At 36.7% G+C, this 17,230-nt stretch overlaps 1 protein-coding gene across 1 annotated transcript in view; it reads right to left on the minus strand.

Annotated features, from left to right (window-relative positions):
- Positions 1-683: 683 nt before the first annotated feature.
- The window catches only part of LOC140495993 (transmembrane protein 164), a 128,657-nt gene continuing 112,110 nt past the window's right edge, over positions 684-17,230 (minus strand). The window contains exon 6 of the mRNA XM_072595389.1: positions 684-4,583. Within this exon, the coding sequence (XP_072451490.1) occupies positions 4,377-4,583 (207 nt within the window). The 3' untranslated portion in view covers positions 684-4,376. The remainder of the gene's footprint in view (positions 4,584-17,230) is intronic.

Here is a 17,230-nt window from a genome sequence, read left to right on the forward strand (position 1 = left end):
GACTGATAGTTTAATGTAGATTACAGGAGCAACAAGAGCCAGGCCTATATTTGTGAATTGTCAGTGTAAAAGGTGGATTAGAAAGGCCAAGGTCATGTTTTAAGAGGTTCAGAAAGGAAATGGAGACAATCTGAAATGAGCTGTGTAGTCCACAACTGTATGCTTTACAGCTGGATAAAAAGTATGAGGAGTGATAGGAATTTGTACATGAGTTGACAAAGTGGTGGAAGATAGAGTATAGCAATATGGAAATCTCATTAATTTTGGTCTGACAAATATTTTGTTGTAGTGATGTATTTGGCCTCCCTGTTTTGAGGCAGCTTAGCGACAACCTATTGACAGCAATCAGTAAAGGTTGAGCAAAGAACCTCTTTATTCATTCTCAAATGCTTAAGAGGTGATATTAAGGAAACATTAGACTATTTTGGGGGGCGGGGGGGGGTGGAAAGAGACTATGGAGAGACTGGTTTCTTCTAGCAGGGTTTGTTTGCCCCCTGTACTACCCAAGTCTTCAGTTCAGATAGAGAAATTTCTTCTGTCACTTGAACAATTAGGATAAGTAGAAACTCTGCCTCTATATACTTCCCCATCAAAGCTTTGGGAAGTGCATCATTCCTGAAAATATTAAACTGTAATCATGGCTAAATATTGGCTGAAAATTGATGACAGCAACAAACAAAACACCACTTCAACATTTTATTAAACAATTTATAAACAAATGATAAATAAGCCAGAAATTTGCGATGTTAGACAAAATGTTTCAGTTGGTAACTTCAATTTTATTATACAAGCACAACTGTTTGTAACTTTAGAAAAGCAGCTTGAAAGAAATTTAGAAAACCTACACGTGGCACACTTCAATAGATAGTGTTGCCAAAATTGCAAAGAATTTGGTTGTTTTGCTCTTGTCAAAACTTAACTTGGATATCATTTTTCCCATTTTTTTTTTGAGGTATATCTGGAGTATACAAAACACAGCTGAGACATCCAAACATTTGAGAAAAGTTACAAAAGTTAGCCATGAATGAAAGATCAGCAGTCTCTCTCAAGAACTGACCATATTTACATTTGGAAATACTGAAATGTTAAAATGTATAACAATACAAGTACATTCTTTTCTGGCACCTTGGAATCATACAGCTAGAAGCAGCAAAATGAAGTGATGAGAGAATAAATGTCAATAGAGTAAAAGCAGCATTGCACTTAGCTTACTTTCAATGTGGTCAGGTGACTTCAGGCAATTATTCAGCTCCCTGAGTTGAACTATCAAATACTGCAGAATGGTTTGCAGATGTATTTTCAGGCAGCCAGAGGATTGTGAAAGATTTAACGAATTCTACAAAAACTCGCAAAAGCTTTGGAAAATTTGGTGTCAAAGCTAGTTTGTACAGCTTCCCTACACTGGTTCCCTGTTTCCTCTCTGCTGTTCATTACATTTTTGCTACCAGTAATAAGGCCTGTTTATCAATAGTCTCTGGAATGTCTTCAGATGCTAAATTTAAATGCAATGTAAAATAAGCCATTTTACAATACATTTTAAAAGCCTATTCATAAATAACATACTTGTTTTACTTGCTACTAAACTATGTCCTCACCCCACAACCCCAGGAGAAGTGTTGACTTTTCAATCAACCTATTTAATAACCCTTCCTTTTATGGTGTTATATATGGTTGGTCAAGTTCTAATTGAATCTTATTGTGCAACTAGTAGCTTTAAGTATTATCAATGCTCAACTAAAACTAGGTTTGTAATGGTAAACTGAATAACATCAAGGAGTTGGGTCTGGAGTGTTATTTTTTTGTGCCTACATCCCACAATTTATTGATATTACAATATCAAATTTACAGTAATCCCAGGGTTTAAAATACTTTCATGCCCTTAAATTTGACTCCTGCAAGCACCATTCTCTAGCCAATAGACTGGGTGGTCTCCTTACTTTCACCTTTGCTTTTAGGAAACGTCAGTCCAGTGAGAAACAGCAAGTGACTTAGAGGATATCACTTAGTCCAATCTTCTTATTTGACATGCATGTACACTCCTGTGAGATCAATGAATAGTGATGGATGACAAATGGTTTTTTTTTCCTCCTGTTTCCTAGATCAGGGTTGGGATTTAATGATATCTGGTTGAATCAGCTAACAGCACAGATCAGGTATCAGACTTGGGATCGTTAGGTTTGTAGAACTCCAGTAGAAAGCACAATACAATCATCCACTAAGCCATTAGGAGAAAGTGTAATTATTTCATGAAACATATTGATAGCTACCAATATTGCAGTATTAAACTTTCTCACTACAGTACTAGAATATGGTAGGTTTCAGGTGAATTGCTTTAGCAGTAGTCTGACTGTGCTTGGTTCTCCCATTTTGGATTGAAGAGGAAATACATGACTCCACATTCCAATCTGCTTTACCTGAGAAATGACAATAACTAAAGTGTTGATAAATTGGAATGTCCAGGTTCAAATAGATGGAAGAGAAGAAAATGAAACAAACTATTGGAAACTTTGCTTCACATTTAAATCCAATTTCTACTTGTAAAAGATAAGCTTACAAATGAATAATTACACTAATAAATATCAATTTGTACACTTCCAAATGCATTCATTCTTTGAATATTGACAAATGTCCATATTTACTTTTACCTCAATGACAATTCTAAATTGCACTCGTGAAGAATCATGACATGGGGATTTGGAAAGGAAGGGAGCTTAACTTATCTTCAAACAATTTCCAATGGTGAACGTGAATGCAGGAATTTTACAAGGATAAAACTACAGATTTTTAAAACCACTCAAAAGCTTTGAAATGGAAAATTACAAATAATAAGCAACCGGTTAGATGATTGTAAGATATGGGACAAGGTACAGGGTTGACACAAGAGCCAACCAAATACTGTTTCACAGTGTTCTGCTTGTATGTATTAAAAGAAATACAAAATACCAAAACTGGGGAAAAAGACAAACCTCCCCACAGTCGAGCTGAATATTTCTCTGTACATTATAACAGTAAAGTATATTCTGGTTTTGTATAAGAATTTTTTTGACTTGCTAATAGGGAAAACATTTTTGGAATGTTTAATATGGTAGGAAATAGCTTTAGATTTTTTAACCTCATGTTATTAATGATTTTTTAATAGGATTGCCTTATACCACACAGCCAATCTTTACTTCTATAACAAGGATAGTGCTTTTGGTCAACGAGTTACATGCCACATAAACACTTTCTTTTTATCACAAACACAAAGTACAAGTTACCATTAGAATTATTTCTTTAAGGCTAGATCTTAATACTAGACTCACGTTGCACAATAGGGAACATAATTACAAAGTTTTTATCTCTGACAAAGTCCACAACACAGATACATATGTACAAGTATCATTGCAACACCTACAGGCGTACATCAGCTGGAGCTATATCTAAACCCAGCATACACCTAAAATTAACATAGTCTGGGAAAGAGAATTAATTGGGCAATAGGAAAAATATCTTTAGAATTGTACAGATGTAACTTATGGGATTTAAGAATGGAGCAAAAATAAACAGTAAATAGTTGCTTTACATGGGCAGTATATCATTATAATGCAAGTTCATGAGAGTACATTTTTGGTTAAAGCTCTGTCACCTATATAAAATACCAAGTGGAAACAGACTGTGAACCACAGAGTAACAGCCATTACCAAGCAGTAGTAAAGCACTGTCGGTTGAAGCCTGGGATCAATTTACTGGCCTAGCTTCCTATCTACCATATGGTCAACACATCCATTCCTTTAAAAACAATGAAAACCTCAAAAAGATGAGATAGGAGTTAATACAGGTTGATTCAACATAACACTCTTGCAGAATTGTTCTAAGTAATGTTGTAACATTGTTGTGACATTTTCATCTAATGCAATCAATAAACTAGCTTCCTCATGTTGAGAGAAAAAAACATAATAATTTCCATTAGTTTCCTTGAACTTCATAACTTAATATTTCCAATTATTTGGATGGATTGCTCAATTATAGTTACTCAAAAGCTACTTCAGTGGAAACATATTAGATAACAGCACTTTTGTCAGAGACAATACCTGGGAAGGCAAAACAGAGCAAATAATCTGTCCAAACCTTTTCCTGTACCTTTCACGACTGTTCACTTTCTATCGTGATAATTATCTTTTTTACAACTTCAGATTTAAATGAGCAAGTTCAAAGACCATTCAGTTTCATTGTATTTCAAAAAAGTACAAAATCATTTCAGATAAAGATCCCTTAAGGCCACTATTTTGCCACTGTTTGCAGCCTTTGTTTTAAATCTACCTTTCTAAATCTGCCACCAGTTGAAAAAAAAATAATCTAAATATTATACTTTGCCATGTAAGATCTGCTGCAACATTTCAAATTATTTTCTTCATTGGCAACTTGACCATATCTACCAAGTACTTGCAAGCAGGAGCAGCAGCATAGAAGAGAAGAGTAACCAACTTCCCATGCGTCACCGTCATCAACGTTTGATGTCCCGATGCCCAGACCCGATACCAGGAGCTATAAAACGGGTCCGATATTGCTGGACAAAGCATGTTGTTCAAATTAACTTCTGTGACCTTAAAAATAAGATAAACACTCAATGTTATGTTTGCAAAGAAAAGCGCCATAGTTTTATTTTGTTGTAGGCTATAAGCAAGAGACAGAGAAAAAGCAATTTAATAAAACAATATGTTTGTCAGAGGAAGATTTTAGTTTATATCCCCAAGCAGGAGTTACTTTAAAAGTACAAATTTGCAGAGTAGCAGAACCCTGCTTGAAGGATTTTATTTTTGATGATCAATTTTGACTGGGAATTTAGAGGAGTAGCAAATCTAGAGAGTGCAGCTTTTCTTTAAAGAATTTTTTCTCTGTAATACATTGTTAGTATATAGGCAATTTGGTTTTAGGTTTTATAACATTGAACTTTATTCCCATCAGATTGGGAGATTTTATATTGTGGCTGGAACACTGTACTTGTTTTGATATCGTGTGGTGTATGGACTAGTGCTAAATTTGGAATAAATTATTCTGGGAGACAGGAAGAAAGATCCTATTGGAAAGGGAAGGAGGTGACTTTCCACGCCCTACTCAACAGATTGTGAGTTAGGCATCATTAACCAAGTCATCAGGAGATGATGAAGGATCATTCGACCTGAAAGATTAATTCTGTTCTCTCTTCAGAGATGTTACCAGACACGCTGAGCTTTTTCAACAACTGCTATTTTTGTTTCGTCTGGAGGTGAGCCCACCTTGGCAAGTGTCCCATATGCTTTTTTCACTATCCTACTAACATGCCCTTCCACTTTCAGATATCTATGGACAAACACTCCCGTCTCTTTGTTCCACAGAACTTCCTGGTGTCATGCCTTTCATTTAGAAATCTCTGTTGGGTATTTGATGTTACATTTTTGGTTTCTAGATTTTCTTCTTTACTTTTAAGATATTCTGCTGAGTGGTCCACAGATCCTAGATTTATTCCATTCTTCTTTCAAATATTTCTTGTTCCTACTGTCATTGACAGGCCCCTTCATATCCTAATTGACCATGAGACATTAACTAAGACAAAATTCATTGTTCTTCTCTTCTAGTTTGCATTCTTTAGCAAAGGGCAACTGTTGAATTTTATGGGAACATTTTTTTTCTATTTTTGTCCCATATATTAAATTGGAATAGAACTTAACCTTACAAGGCTTTTGCCCGCAGCCTCTGTGAAAATTTCTCACTTCCACATAAGACCAAGGGTTCTCATTAGGGAGTAGCCAACCCAAACTTACAACTTACCAAGCTAGAATGCAATTGGCTACAACATCAAGTGGCCTTCACAGAAGCACGATTCAGGATTATGGCGCTTAACATGAAGCTAGTATCATCACTAAGCAGTATTGCATTTATGCAGCTAAATATAATTCCCTGGTCTTTCAAATGTTTGCAATGCCAATATGTCATTTCTGCTGCTATTTTTCCAGCTGCCATTTAGAGACTTTAAAAAATGATACTCATTTAAAATGAATCATAGCTAAAGACTGATGCATTAATGAGTTATGTTGAACACGCAGAGATTCAAATGTATCGAGATGCTCTAGAATGAAACCACTGATTAGAGTTTTCAGAGATGCACCAATATATTTCTTTATAGTTACTACATATACACACTATAATTAATTTGCTGTTTATAGCAACAGGTCAGTGCATGCTTTCCACATAAATATGGATGCAATCCTAACTTTGTGACAGAATATTTACATTAAGCACCACAAAGGTAGATAGAAATGCTCAGAGACAAAAAGAAACTGTACACTCCGCAGCAATGAATTCCACAGGCCCACCACTCTCTGGCTGAAGAAGTGTCTCCGCATTTCTGTTCTGAATTTACCCCCTCTAATTCTAAGGCTGTGTCCACGGGTCCTAATCTCCTCACCGAATGGAAACAATTTCCTAGCATCATGGGGATTTCATGAACATAGATAAGGTGAATAACAACAGTCTTTTCCCTGGGGTGGGGTAAGTTCAAAACTAGAGGGCATAGGTTGAAGGTGAGGGGGAAAGACTAAAAAAGGCACCTGAGGAGCAACATTTTCACACACAGTGGTGCTTATATGGTAGAAGGCCTAGACGCAGGTACAGTTACAAAATTTAAAAGAAAGTTTGACAGGTATATGATAGGAAAGGTTTAAAGAGATATGAGCCAAACACAGGCAAATGGGACTAGTTCAGTTTAGGAATCCAGGTCAGCATGGACAAGTTGGACTGAAGGATCTGTTTCCATGCCATATGTCTATGAGATGCTGAAAATCAAACAAAAACAGAAATTGCTGAAGAAACTAAGCAGGTCTGGCAGGATCTGTGAACAGAAAGCAGAGTTAATGCTTCAGGTCCAGTTACCCTTCTTCATGAAGAAAGGGTCTTCAAGAAGGGTAACTGGACCTGAAATGTTAATCTGCTTTTCTCCACAGTTGCTGCCAGATCTGCTAAGTTTCTCCAAAGATTCAGTCATCAGTGACCTGGGTGGCTTTTTACAATCAGCAAAGGTTTCTACGATCAGATTCCAGATTTTATCCAATTCAAATTTCACGACCTGCCATGGTGGGATGCAAGCTTCAGAACATAACTTGTATTCCTGGATTACTGGATGGCCCAAAACTGGCAAAAAGAGTCCAAATATTTCATTACGGTTTAGTGCAACACCTGCTCTCAATATAAGATTCAATTCTCAGGAGTGGTCAGAAAATATTAGCAAGGATTTTCTGTTGGCTAAATTCTCATTTGCTTTTAACTGTAATAGTGAAAGCTTGGGCCATTTGCCAACATTCTTTTTTTCCACAGTTGGTCAGTTTTGGTTCATTTTGGGACTTTAGACAAATAAAGGCCAATGCAATGCAAACAAAGAACTGCTTTGGATGAAATGTTAAACAAAACTCTATTCTGCTGGGTTTTAAAGGCTCCATGTCATTATCAGTTGCAGTCTGACTATCATTCCACCCTCAGACTACAGCACCATTAACTGGATATTGGTATTCCTGTTGTTTTCAAGAGACCTTGCTGTGTGAAAAATAGCTGCAACTATTTATCTACATGACACAAACTTTGAAGTAATTCATTCCGCGAGAGTCTGGGAGACATGTTCAGGGGCTATATAAATGCAAATTTGTTCTTACTGCAAGACTAGCTTAATATTTCAGGCATTTATTATTTGCAACTTGCCATGATTTTATAGTTTAGTGAACTAATGGTTATAATGCTACAATTATCCTCATTCAGTTTACTTCATAAATATAGTAGGTCGGGAAATCTGCACAAAATGAAGTTTTAAAAATATAACAATTGCATCTGAAAATAATTCCAACATTTCGCTTTTCGTTCAATCAACTTTTTCAACTTATTATTTGGAGTGATATCTAGAATCAAGTTTACATGTAGCAGATGCATGACTGAAGAACTCTACACAGTCATCACAATATCAAACTGATGCAGCTCATTATGGTCTGAATAATACGATAATTAAATATTTAAGGAAAATATAATTAAACATGGCAGGGGGACAAACAACATTGAAACAAAATGATCATCTCAAAACTCAAGGCACGGGACAGAGGATGCTGGTTTACCTCTAGTGTGTGGCAAAGGAGACAGAACTGCCACGAAAACTGAGAATTTAAATTAGTGGCTGATCTGGATGTAGGTTTGCTCACTGACCTAGTGAGAGGGTTATGTCGTTTTGTGGCTAGTTGATGTTCATGTATCCTAGTGGCTAGTTTTTTGCCTGTTTGTCACAGTTCTTGCACGGTATTTTGTAAATGACATTAGTTTTGCTTGTTGTCTGTATAGGGACTTTCAAGTTCACTAGCTGCTGTTTTAGTGTGTTGGTGGGTTTGTGGGCTACCATGATGCCAAGGGGTCTGAGTAGTCTGGCAGTCATTTCCGAGATGTCTTTGATGTAGAAGAAAATGGCTAGGGTTTCTGGACATGTTTTGTCGGCTTGTTTAGGTTTGTTGCTGAGAAATCGGTGGACAGTGTTCATTAGGTACCCATTCTATTTGAATACTCAGTATAGGTGATTCTCCTCTGCTCTGCGTAGTTCCTCTGTGCTGCAGTGTGTGTTGGCTCACTGAAATAATGTTCTGATGTAGCTTTGTTTGTGAATGTTGGGATGATTGTAATTCAATATTTGGTTGGAGGCCCACTAAAGATGTTACCTAGTAGGTTGACGAAACATCTGGAAATGAACCTTCCAGCTCAGCGAGCAAACCTATATCCAGAACCTCAACCTGAGCTACAAATCTTCTCAAAACCTGATTAGTGGCTGATATTTAAAAAAAGGCTGCAACTTACACAAGTAATGAAATGCTGAGGGCAGATGCACAAAAAGGAACGTTCCAAAATAAATCAGGTACAATAAACTTTCCATGGAACATTCAGGTAGACAGAATGTCATTACATTAGCAAAATACGGAGGAAATTATTACCAGGGTAGAAGCGTCAGGGGGAGAAGCACAGGGACAAGAATGGACCACTTAGCCAGTTTCACAATTTCATTAGATCACGGCAAGTCTAACTCCACATACTCCATATTCCTGTTCCACATCTCTTAACCAGAATCTAGCTCAGATTTGAAATTAACAATTGATCTAGCATTTGTTGTTAATCAAAACTTCAATCGTGCTAGGTGTCGAGAAGCATTTCCTGTTGTATAAGGCAACTAGTATCAGAAAGAATTAACAGATAATTTGCAATAAACTCAGCCATAAAGGAAATGAAAGGACTGTATGTGTGGGGAGCTAACCAGTACTAACTTACATGTAGCCAAAGGGTAATATTTACCTACTCAAGTCTAATTGGGGATCTCACAAGAGACCAGTGTCACTCAGCTATAATGCAACTAGCTATTAAGCATTACCTAATAAATCTAACCTACTTATTAAGACAAAGCCTCTCTTCTGCTGAAGGCTTCACATGGTGTCCTTTCCCAATGGGTATCAGTAACTTCGACAAATTCCTGTAAGAAGGATTGATGGCACTGAATCTACCCAAAGTATCTCAAATGGTTCCCATGGACACAAGCACAACATTTACTATTTTCTAACTTCATTTCTGGAAGGTTTGGCACTAATATTCTGGCTATTGCACTCATCCTAGACTCCCCAATTTGGATACTATCAATCTAACTTATCGCCTCTTCTTAATACCTTGAAACCTTCAATCAAATCTCTTCTTAGTCTTCTAAACTCCATGAACTACAACCCCAATTATGTAATGTCACCTTGTAATTTCCTTTTGGAGCCCAGCTATCATTCTAGTAAACAACACTCCCTTTGACAGTAGTGTGCTGTGGCAGAGTGGTAATGTCCCTCCCTCTGGGTCAGTGGGTCAAGTTCCACCTGCTCCAAAGGTTATCATAACATATCTCAATAGGTTGATTTAAAAGAACTACACTGTATGCCATCTAATATCTGATGCCAGAATTAAAGACAGGACTTGTGGAGTGTAACTTCTACAATTTTGTATTCTGTTCCTGTGGACATAATAACCAACATGCCAATGTCCTTTTGGTCCTATTTTGGCCCTATCCATGGCATTTTGATGTAAATATAACTGGATCTTCAAGTCTCTTTGGACTTTCAATGTTTCTAGCTTTTCACAATTGACAAAGTACTTAGTTTTATCATTTTAAGGCTGCAGTGAAATCCAATTGCCACAGTTTTTTGGCAATTCACATTTACACTGCTCATGATACTGCTTAACATTGGCACGATAGGCTGTGTAACTTTCTTTCTCATTATCCAAGCTGTTAACAAAGGAGGTGAATCATTGTGGATTAACAGAAATTCCACTGGGATACACATTGTACAGTTGTGACAATTAAAGCACCTGCCCAATAACCCTTCATTGATTCAGCAAATTTCTTTACCAGGTTAATAGTTTGTTTTTGATGTCATGTACAAACTCCTGCTGTGCTTTTCCGCACCACACTCTTGACTCTGATCTCCAGCATCTGCAGTCCTCACTTTCTCCTAGTTGACTTCATCAATTACCTTCTGGAAGTCCATATAAATATCACTCACATCCCAAGCATTACATTATTCACCTCTTCCAAAAATTCATTTTCTTCATATGATTCACCATTTACCAGTTCCATGTAACCAGCTGAAAACCTTCAAGTCATGAACAAGAAATTTGGTACTAAAACTTTAGGCTAACGACTGTATTTTATTGTCTTCACTCATCTCACTTGTGTGCAATGTAAGGTAACTTTGGAGAGAACTTTGGAAAATTATGCTAAACTTGCACTATTCTCGTATAACAACATGAATAGAAGGTGGGTGTTGCAAACAGCCATAGGTTGTATCTTGCGTTTAATGGCATTGTTCATACCTAAAACGGACTCTATAACTGTAGTATTTCAGAGCTAACAGAGCACATTGAAACTACATTACAACATTATATCCAAATGTCATTAAAAAACTGATACTGCAGTTTTCACATATGGCCTTGTGCATTTTCAAATTTCTCAGAAGGCAAAACTTACAATTCTTTAGCAAGATGAGGTCAGTGTAAAATTAAGAAATATACTTTGCCTATTTTATAACTATGCAAGATCGATTTCCAGTCAGTTTCTATTTTTATTCTATTCATGTCATTATAAGAGAATAGTGCAAGTTTAGTATAATGTTCAATGTTCTCCAAAGTTACTTGAGATTGCATACAAGTGAGATGAGTGAAGACAATAAAATACAGTCATTACCTTAAAGTTTTGTATTCTTAACTTTAAGGTTTTCGGCTGGTTAAACAGAACTGGTAAATGGTGAATCCTATGAAGAAAGTGAGTTTTTGAAAGAGGCGAATAATGTGATGCATGGGGTTTGTGAATGTTATTTATATGGACATACAGAAGGCATTTGATGAAGTCTGCCATGTAGGAGTCTGTAGATGACATCAAAAGCAAAGTATTGACCTGGTAAGGAAATTTGCTGAATCAATGAAGGGGTATTGTGCTGGTACTTTAATTGCCTCAGACGTATGACTTATATTCCAGTGGAATCTCCATTGATCCACAAATGTTCACCTCCTTTATTAACAGCTTGTAAGATAAGAAAGTTGCAGGAAGCATTTATAAAGCAATAAAAGAATGTTGCTTTCACCTGTATCACAGGCAGGAAGACCAACCATTTCTCATATCCTAACCCATTCCAAGGCCTGCTTTTGAGCTTCATGTTTTGCAGAGGAAAGACATACAGCAATTTTCTCAATTAAAATTGATGGAATAAAAATAAGTGCAAGATACTAAATAAAATTTGGACGTTACATAATCTTTTGAATTGAAAAATTTGCCTGTGTTTTGTCATTTTGTACCACTATACCAAATTCTAGAAAATCTACGGGACATTTTAAGTTATACAGTCTTTGACAACAATGGCATCTGAAAATTATTGTGTAGTTCTCGTATGCACAGTATTTGGACAGCAAATCTCAAAGAGCTATTGCTCCATAGAATTTAACATTTAATAAACACTAACAATGAAGTAACATTTAATATTAAACAAATAAAATGTGTTTGTCAGCAAGCAAATTTAAAACAGCAGCATGGAAATATTTACCCAGACCTGTTCACCAGCTAAGGGTTGAAGAACACATTTTATGTAATATTTATGCATAGATGTATACACATTAATTATGCATATTATCTCCTATTACATTGTTCCCAGGTATTGAAGGGTTCTGGAGCATGTTATAGTTTAATTCTGCTGACAAGTCTGTGTATTTAAGGAAGATGCTCAAATATTGCTCATGAGTTTGGTCTAAACAGGTTCCAAGGTCAATTAGATTGTACGGGTGGCAAGTTTGAGGGAGGCTCCTCTCTGTTGCCTCAACAATCTTTCCAGTTTACACATGGATATTGATACAGCAGGCATCCTTCCTCCTTTTTGTCCATTTGGATTGTATCAAACAGCATTGAATCAGAAACAAAGTATAACTTCTGGTACAAAACCTTCACATACAGCATCTAATCCCATCCTTTTAAAGTGTACTGTAAGTTTTTAATTTTATTATTAGAAGATTGATGATAGTATTACCCATGACAGGTATATAGTTTGCAGCATGTTGCAACACATGATTCAATGGGCTACGGATTATTTTTCAGTCAGTCTTTAATGTCATCGCTCAGGAAAATCTGGAAAAAAAAAATTCTCCCTGCATTGAGTCACACTCAGATTCCCCCAAAATCTTTTCACATCATCACACTCTTGTCCCTGTCAAATAGTACTGTACAAGGTTTGGGTTTGACAGTTCCCAATTCTCCCTGTTTCCTCAACTCTCCTAATGCTCTTTTCCCTTCCATCGGTAACATCATTAGAAAGAAATAGGCCATGCCTCCCTTCAGACATGCTTCACCAGTCAATAAGATCATGGATGAACTTCAACCTTCGATTTAAAAAGAGCAGATGTCTCCATGTCCTTCAATAACCATAAAGTCTAAACACCAAAAACCAGTGTCGTATTAAATTTGCTCAATAGTGGTGCACTCACAGCACGTAGGGGCAGAAGAATCCATAAGATTCAAAATTCTCCAACTAAAAATTTTTTTCTTCAAAGTCCCAACTGACATCTTTTCCTGAGATTGTGACCAGCAATTCTTCACCCCTCAGCCAGGGAAAGCATCCTCCAGCATGTCCTTAAAGAATTTTATATCACTGAGTACACCTTCATTCTTTTAAACTCAAGGGAATACAGGGCACATTTACTCAATCACTTTGTTTACCTTGTCCCATACAATCAATCTTTGCACTCCCCACACACAAGTTTATCCTTTCTTACTTAAGGAGCCAAAACTACACCCAGCACTCCAGGTCTGATCTCACAAGACCGTTATTCATTACAGCAAGACTTCTTATATTCCAATTTCTTTGTAGCAAAAGACTAATGTACCCTTTGCTTGCTAACATGCATGTACAAATTTGTGATTTGTGTACAAAGACACCCAGGCCCTCTGAATACCAACACTTCCCAATCTCTTGCTCCTTAATAAACATTTTGTTTTTCTACTACCTGTCAAAGTGGACAACTTCACATTTCTCCAAACTGCATTCCAACTGACAAGTCCATGCCCACTCATTTAAACCATCAATATATCTTTACAGACTTTGTACCCTTTTCAGAGCTTATTTTCCCAACTACCTTTTATAATCATCAGCACATTTAGAGGAATTACTTTTGATCCCCTCACCCAAGTCATCAAAACAGATTGTAAATAGATGAGACTCAGATACAATGCCTGCATTATCTCATGAGTTAATCAAACTGAAAATGACCTCTCCCTGTTTAAAATACCTGTAGAGACCAATCACACGTATAAAAAAGTGAATTACCCAGTGACCTAGGCAAAGAATCACATGACAAAATTCACATTTTAGGACTTTTACTGTAACAAACAAACTAAAATCAACACTAACAAAAGTTTACTGAATCCACTAACCTACAGAAAAAAAATCCTTATCAACTTGCTTAAACAATTGAATACCCCATCATATGTTCCTAATTGTTCCCCACCACACTCTGCAGAAATCTAATCTCTTGTTTACAAATTGCAATCTCCTGCCAGGTTTTTTGCAGGATCTCTTCTCCCTGCCAATCAGCAATCATTACAGGTGTGTACACCTGTAGACTGTCAGCATCTCTTTCTTGTGTTCATGGACTTGACTGGTTATATTGCCCAGTAGATAAGCTGCATTTGTCACCATTTCAACAAGCAGTCAGTCAACGATATAATCTGTTCAGCCAGTTGTCTTTGTAAATGTCAGCCCTTGAGGAATACCAGTTGTGCTGCTTGTCAGGAAATCAATTCTTTTTAATTATAAATGTTTAATTAGATCTTTTCAGGTGGCAGAGCAACTATATAGCAATATCATAAATATTAACTAAATAATGCATTACTCATATCAACTGTATTAGTAACAGCTGTATGCATTCAGCAAACATTTTCCAAGGACATTTAAAATGCTAACAAAGAATAAAAATTTTGTCAAAAATTATTTTAAAACTTGTAATTTTTTTTTCCGACCAGGATAAAGATGAAATTCCGATATTAAAACATCTTGGAGTACAGAAAGGAGGAAACAACATTGGTTGCATTCTGCTCTTAATTAATTAGTCAAAAATCATATGAGGAGAGGACTAGACCTGATTTTGATGTTCTGACAAGCCTCCCACCACTCAGTCCACACACTCTCTACAACAGTGGCGATGTCGATAGATTATCAGGCTTCTATGTAATGCAGCTGCACTCCAGCACCTGTCTGCACCTCTCTCTTTTCCTTTGCTCTTGAGAGAGGGAAAACAAAACTATTCATCACATTTGGTTTGTTTTATAACAAAAACAGGAGTATAGGGAATGTCTTTAAGTGTAAGGCAAAGATGATGCTTGTGCTGAAAGTAAAAGGGTTCATCAGACACCAAAATGTTGAATAGTGAATAAAAAATGACCCAAGTCTTCAAGTATAGGGGAGACCAGTGTCTCACCTTGCATTACCGATGTGCAACAGAAATTCCCAACTTGTATACATCTATAGCACCTAGGCAGAAAGTTCATGTTTCCAATTGCCTTTTACCATGTTCTAACTGTTCAGTGATTCCACTGACAGTGGTATCAGATGGTCAGAACTACACAAACTTGGAAAATTGACAGCTGCATTTTAAAAAGGTCAATAAACTGAAGACAGATCTTAAGCAATGTGTCATCAGTTCATGACAAGAAAAAGGATATAGCTGTACTAAACGCATCCTGGACAACTGACCTCCTTCTGCATTTATTATGACTGCATTACTCAAAAGCATTTTAAGAAAGATCAAAATCTCATGCAATATCTTGTGTGATGATATTATGGCTTTAAGAGGTGTACTGTCTTTTAGTTAAAAAGGGACAATTGAGAAAGAGTTGCCGCATGGTCTGCGCCAAGCTAGTAAAAGTAAACAGCTTGTGAGCCTTGGCGATTTTCTTTAAAAACAGATTGGAACAATAGAAGCAGCCTGAATGGGTGGAGTCAGGCTCCCACAGAACTAGGGTTTTATTTAGCTTCCAACAGTTGTTGGGCTTTTGAAGTTGTCATGCATCTCTCTTGGCTACAGCTAAAAGCTTGAGTTCTGTCTCTTTATCAGAATATCCTCCATGTTGTTTTCTCCTGGACTGAGGAAGCATTGTACATGCGATAATATATTTTACTGAATTTGCCTTTGCCAAAGGTGTGTTTATGAGATGATACTGATTTGGAATAGGTGGTGTTTAGTAGTTAAATAATCTATTATTCTATTAACTATTCCAACAGGCTATTCCAATTTTTCTTTCTTTTGTTTGTATTTTAACTCGAAGAAAGAACAAAAAGTGTGCTTTGCTTAAAGTTAAGGAGTTTGACCAACTGAATTACATCGGGAACAAAAGGACCTCACACTTGTCTTTACATATGAAAAAGTTAAGGTCTAGGCTAACTCCTTGATATCTTTGAAGGGGGTTGGTCTGGCCCATTTTACTTGCTGGAAAGTAACCCATGGATATGCTGTAACAAAGTACTGAATGAAGAAGATAGTTGCAACTTCATTTTCCTGTATTATACGCTTTGGTTTTCAAATTTCAGCTGCGCAGGCTCAATAATTCAGAATCACAGAAGTGTAATGACACAGGGGAGGCCATTTGGCCCATCACATCTGTACCTTTTATATTATCAAGTGCCAATCTCCTGCCTTTTCTCAATATCTCTGCACACTATTTCTATCTAAATAATTATCTAATTCTCTCTCAAAAGCCTTAAATCAACATTTCCAGGTGATGCATTTCAGATCCTAACTACTTAGTGTGGCCTCCCCTGTGTCATTACACTTCTGTGATTCTGAATTATTGAGCCTGCGCAGCTAAAATTTGAAAACCAAAACGTATAATACAGGAAAATGCAGTTGCAGCCATCTCCTTCATTCAGTATTTTACTTTGTTACAGCATATCCATGGGTTACTATCCACCTGATGAAGGAGCGTCACTCCGAAAGCTAGTGTGCTTCCAATTAAACCTGTTGGACAATAACCTGGTTGTTGTGTGATTTTTAACCAGTGTGGAAAAGTTTTTCCTTACATCATTCTTGCTTCTTTTGCACTTCACTTTAAATCCATCATCCCTTGTTCTTTTTTTTCTTTTCAAGTGGGAACAGCTACTCCCTATCTTATCTCCCTCATGATTTTGAAAACCTTAAAATCTCCTGTCAGCCTTCTCTCCAAGGAGAACAGTCCCAACTTATTGAATCTATCCTTTAATTTACTGTGACAACAGGTAAAGTTATAAGACAAACAGTTGTACTGTTAAAAATTAACTCCTTTCATCTTCTATGAAGAAGCTAAGATAATACTGCTTCCTAACAGCATTCATCGTTGCTGGCTTGAATGCAACAAAAGAAGAAGAGTATAAATAGACAATGTGCATATTCTCTCAGATTTTTGTATTCCACTTCCCTCAGTGACCACTTCCATGAGGATACAATCCTCAATCATGTCTCAATCAATGAAATATCGTTGATATATAGTTAGCGCAGGAGCCAATTTTCTGGCAGCACAGTGCTACGAACAGTAATGTCAAAATGAATTGGTAATCTGTTTGAGATGACGACTGAAAGGTGATTATTGGTCAGGACAGTAGGTATAACTCCCAACTCTTTTGAAGCAGGTCATAGGATTTTTTGAATAATCCACCTG

This window comes from Chiloscyllium punctatum, chromosome 25, assembly GCF_047496795.1.
Source record: "Chiloscyllium punctatum isolate Juve2018m chromosome 25, sChiPun1.3, whole genome shotgun sequence".
In the NCBI taxonomy this organism is placed as follows: domain Eukaryota; kingdom Metazoa; phylum Chordata; class Chondrichthyes; order Orectolobiformes; family Hemiscylliidae; genus Chiloscyllium; species Chiloscyllium punctatum.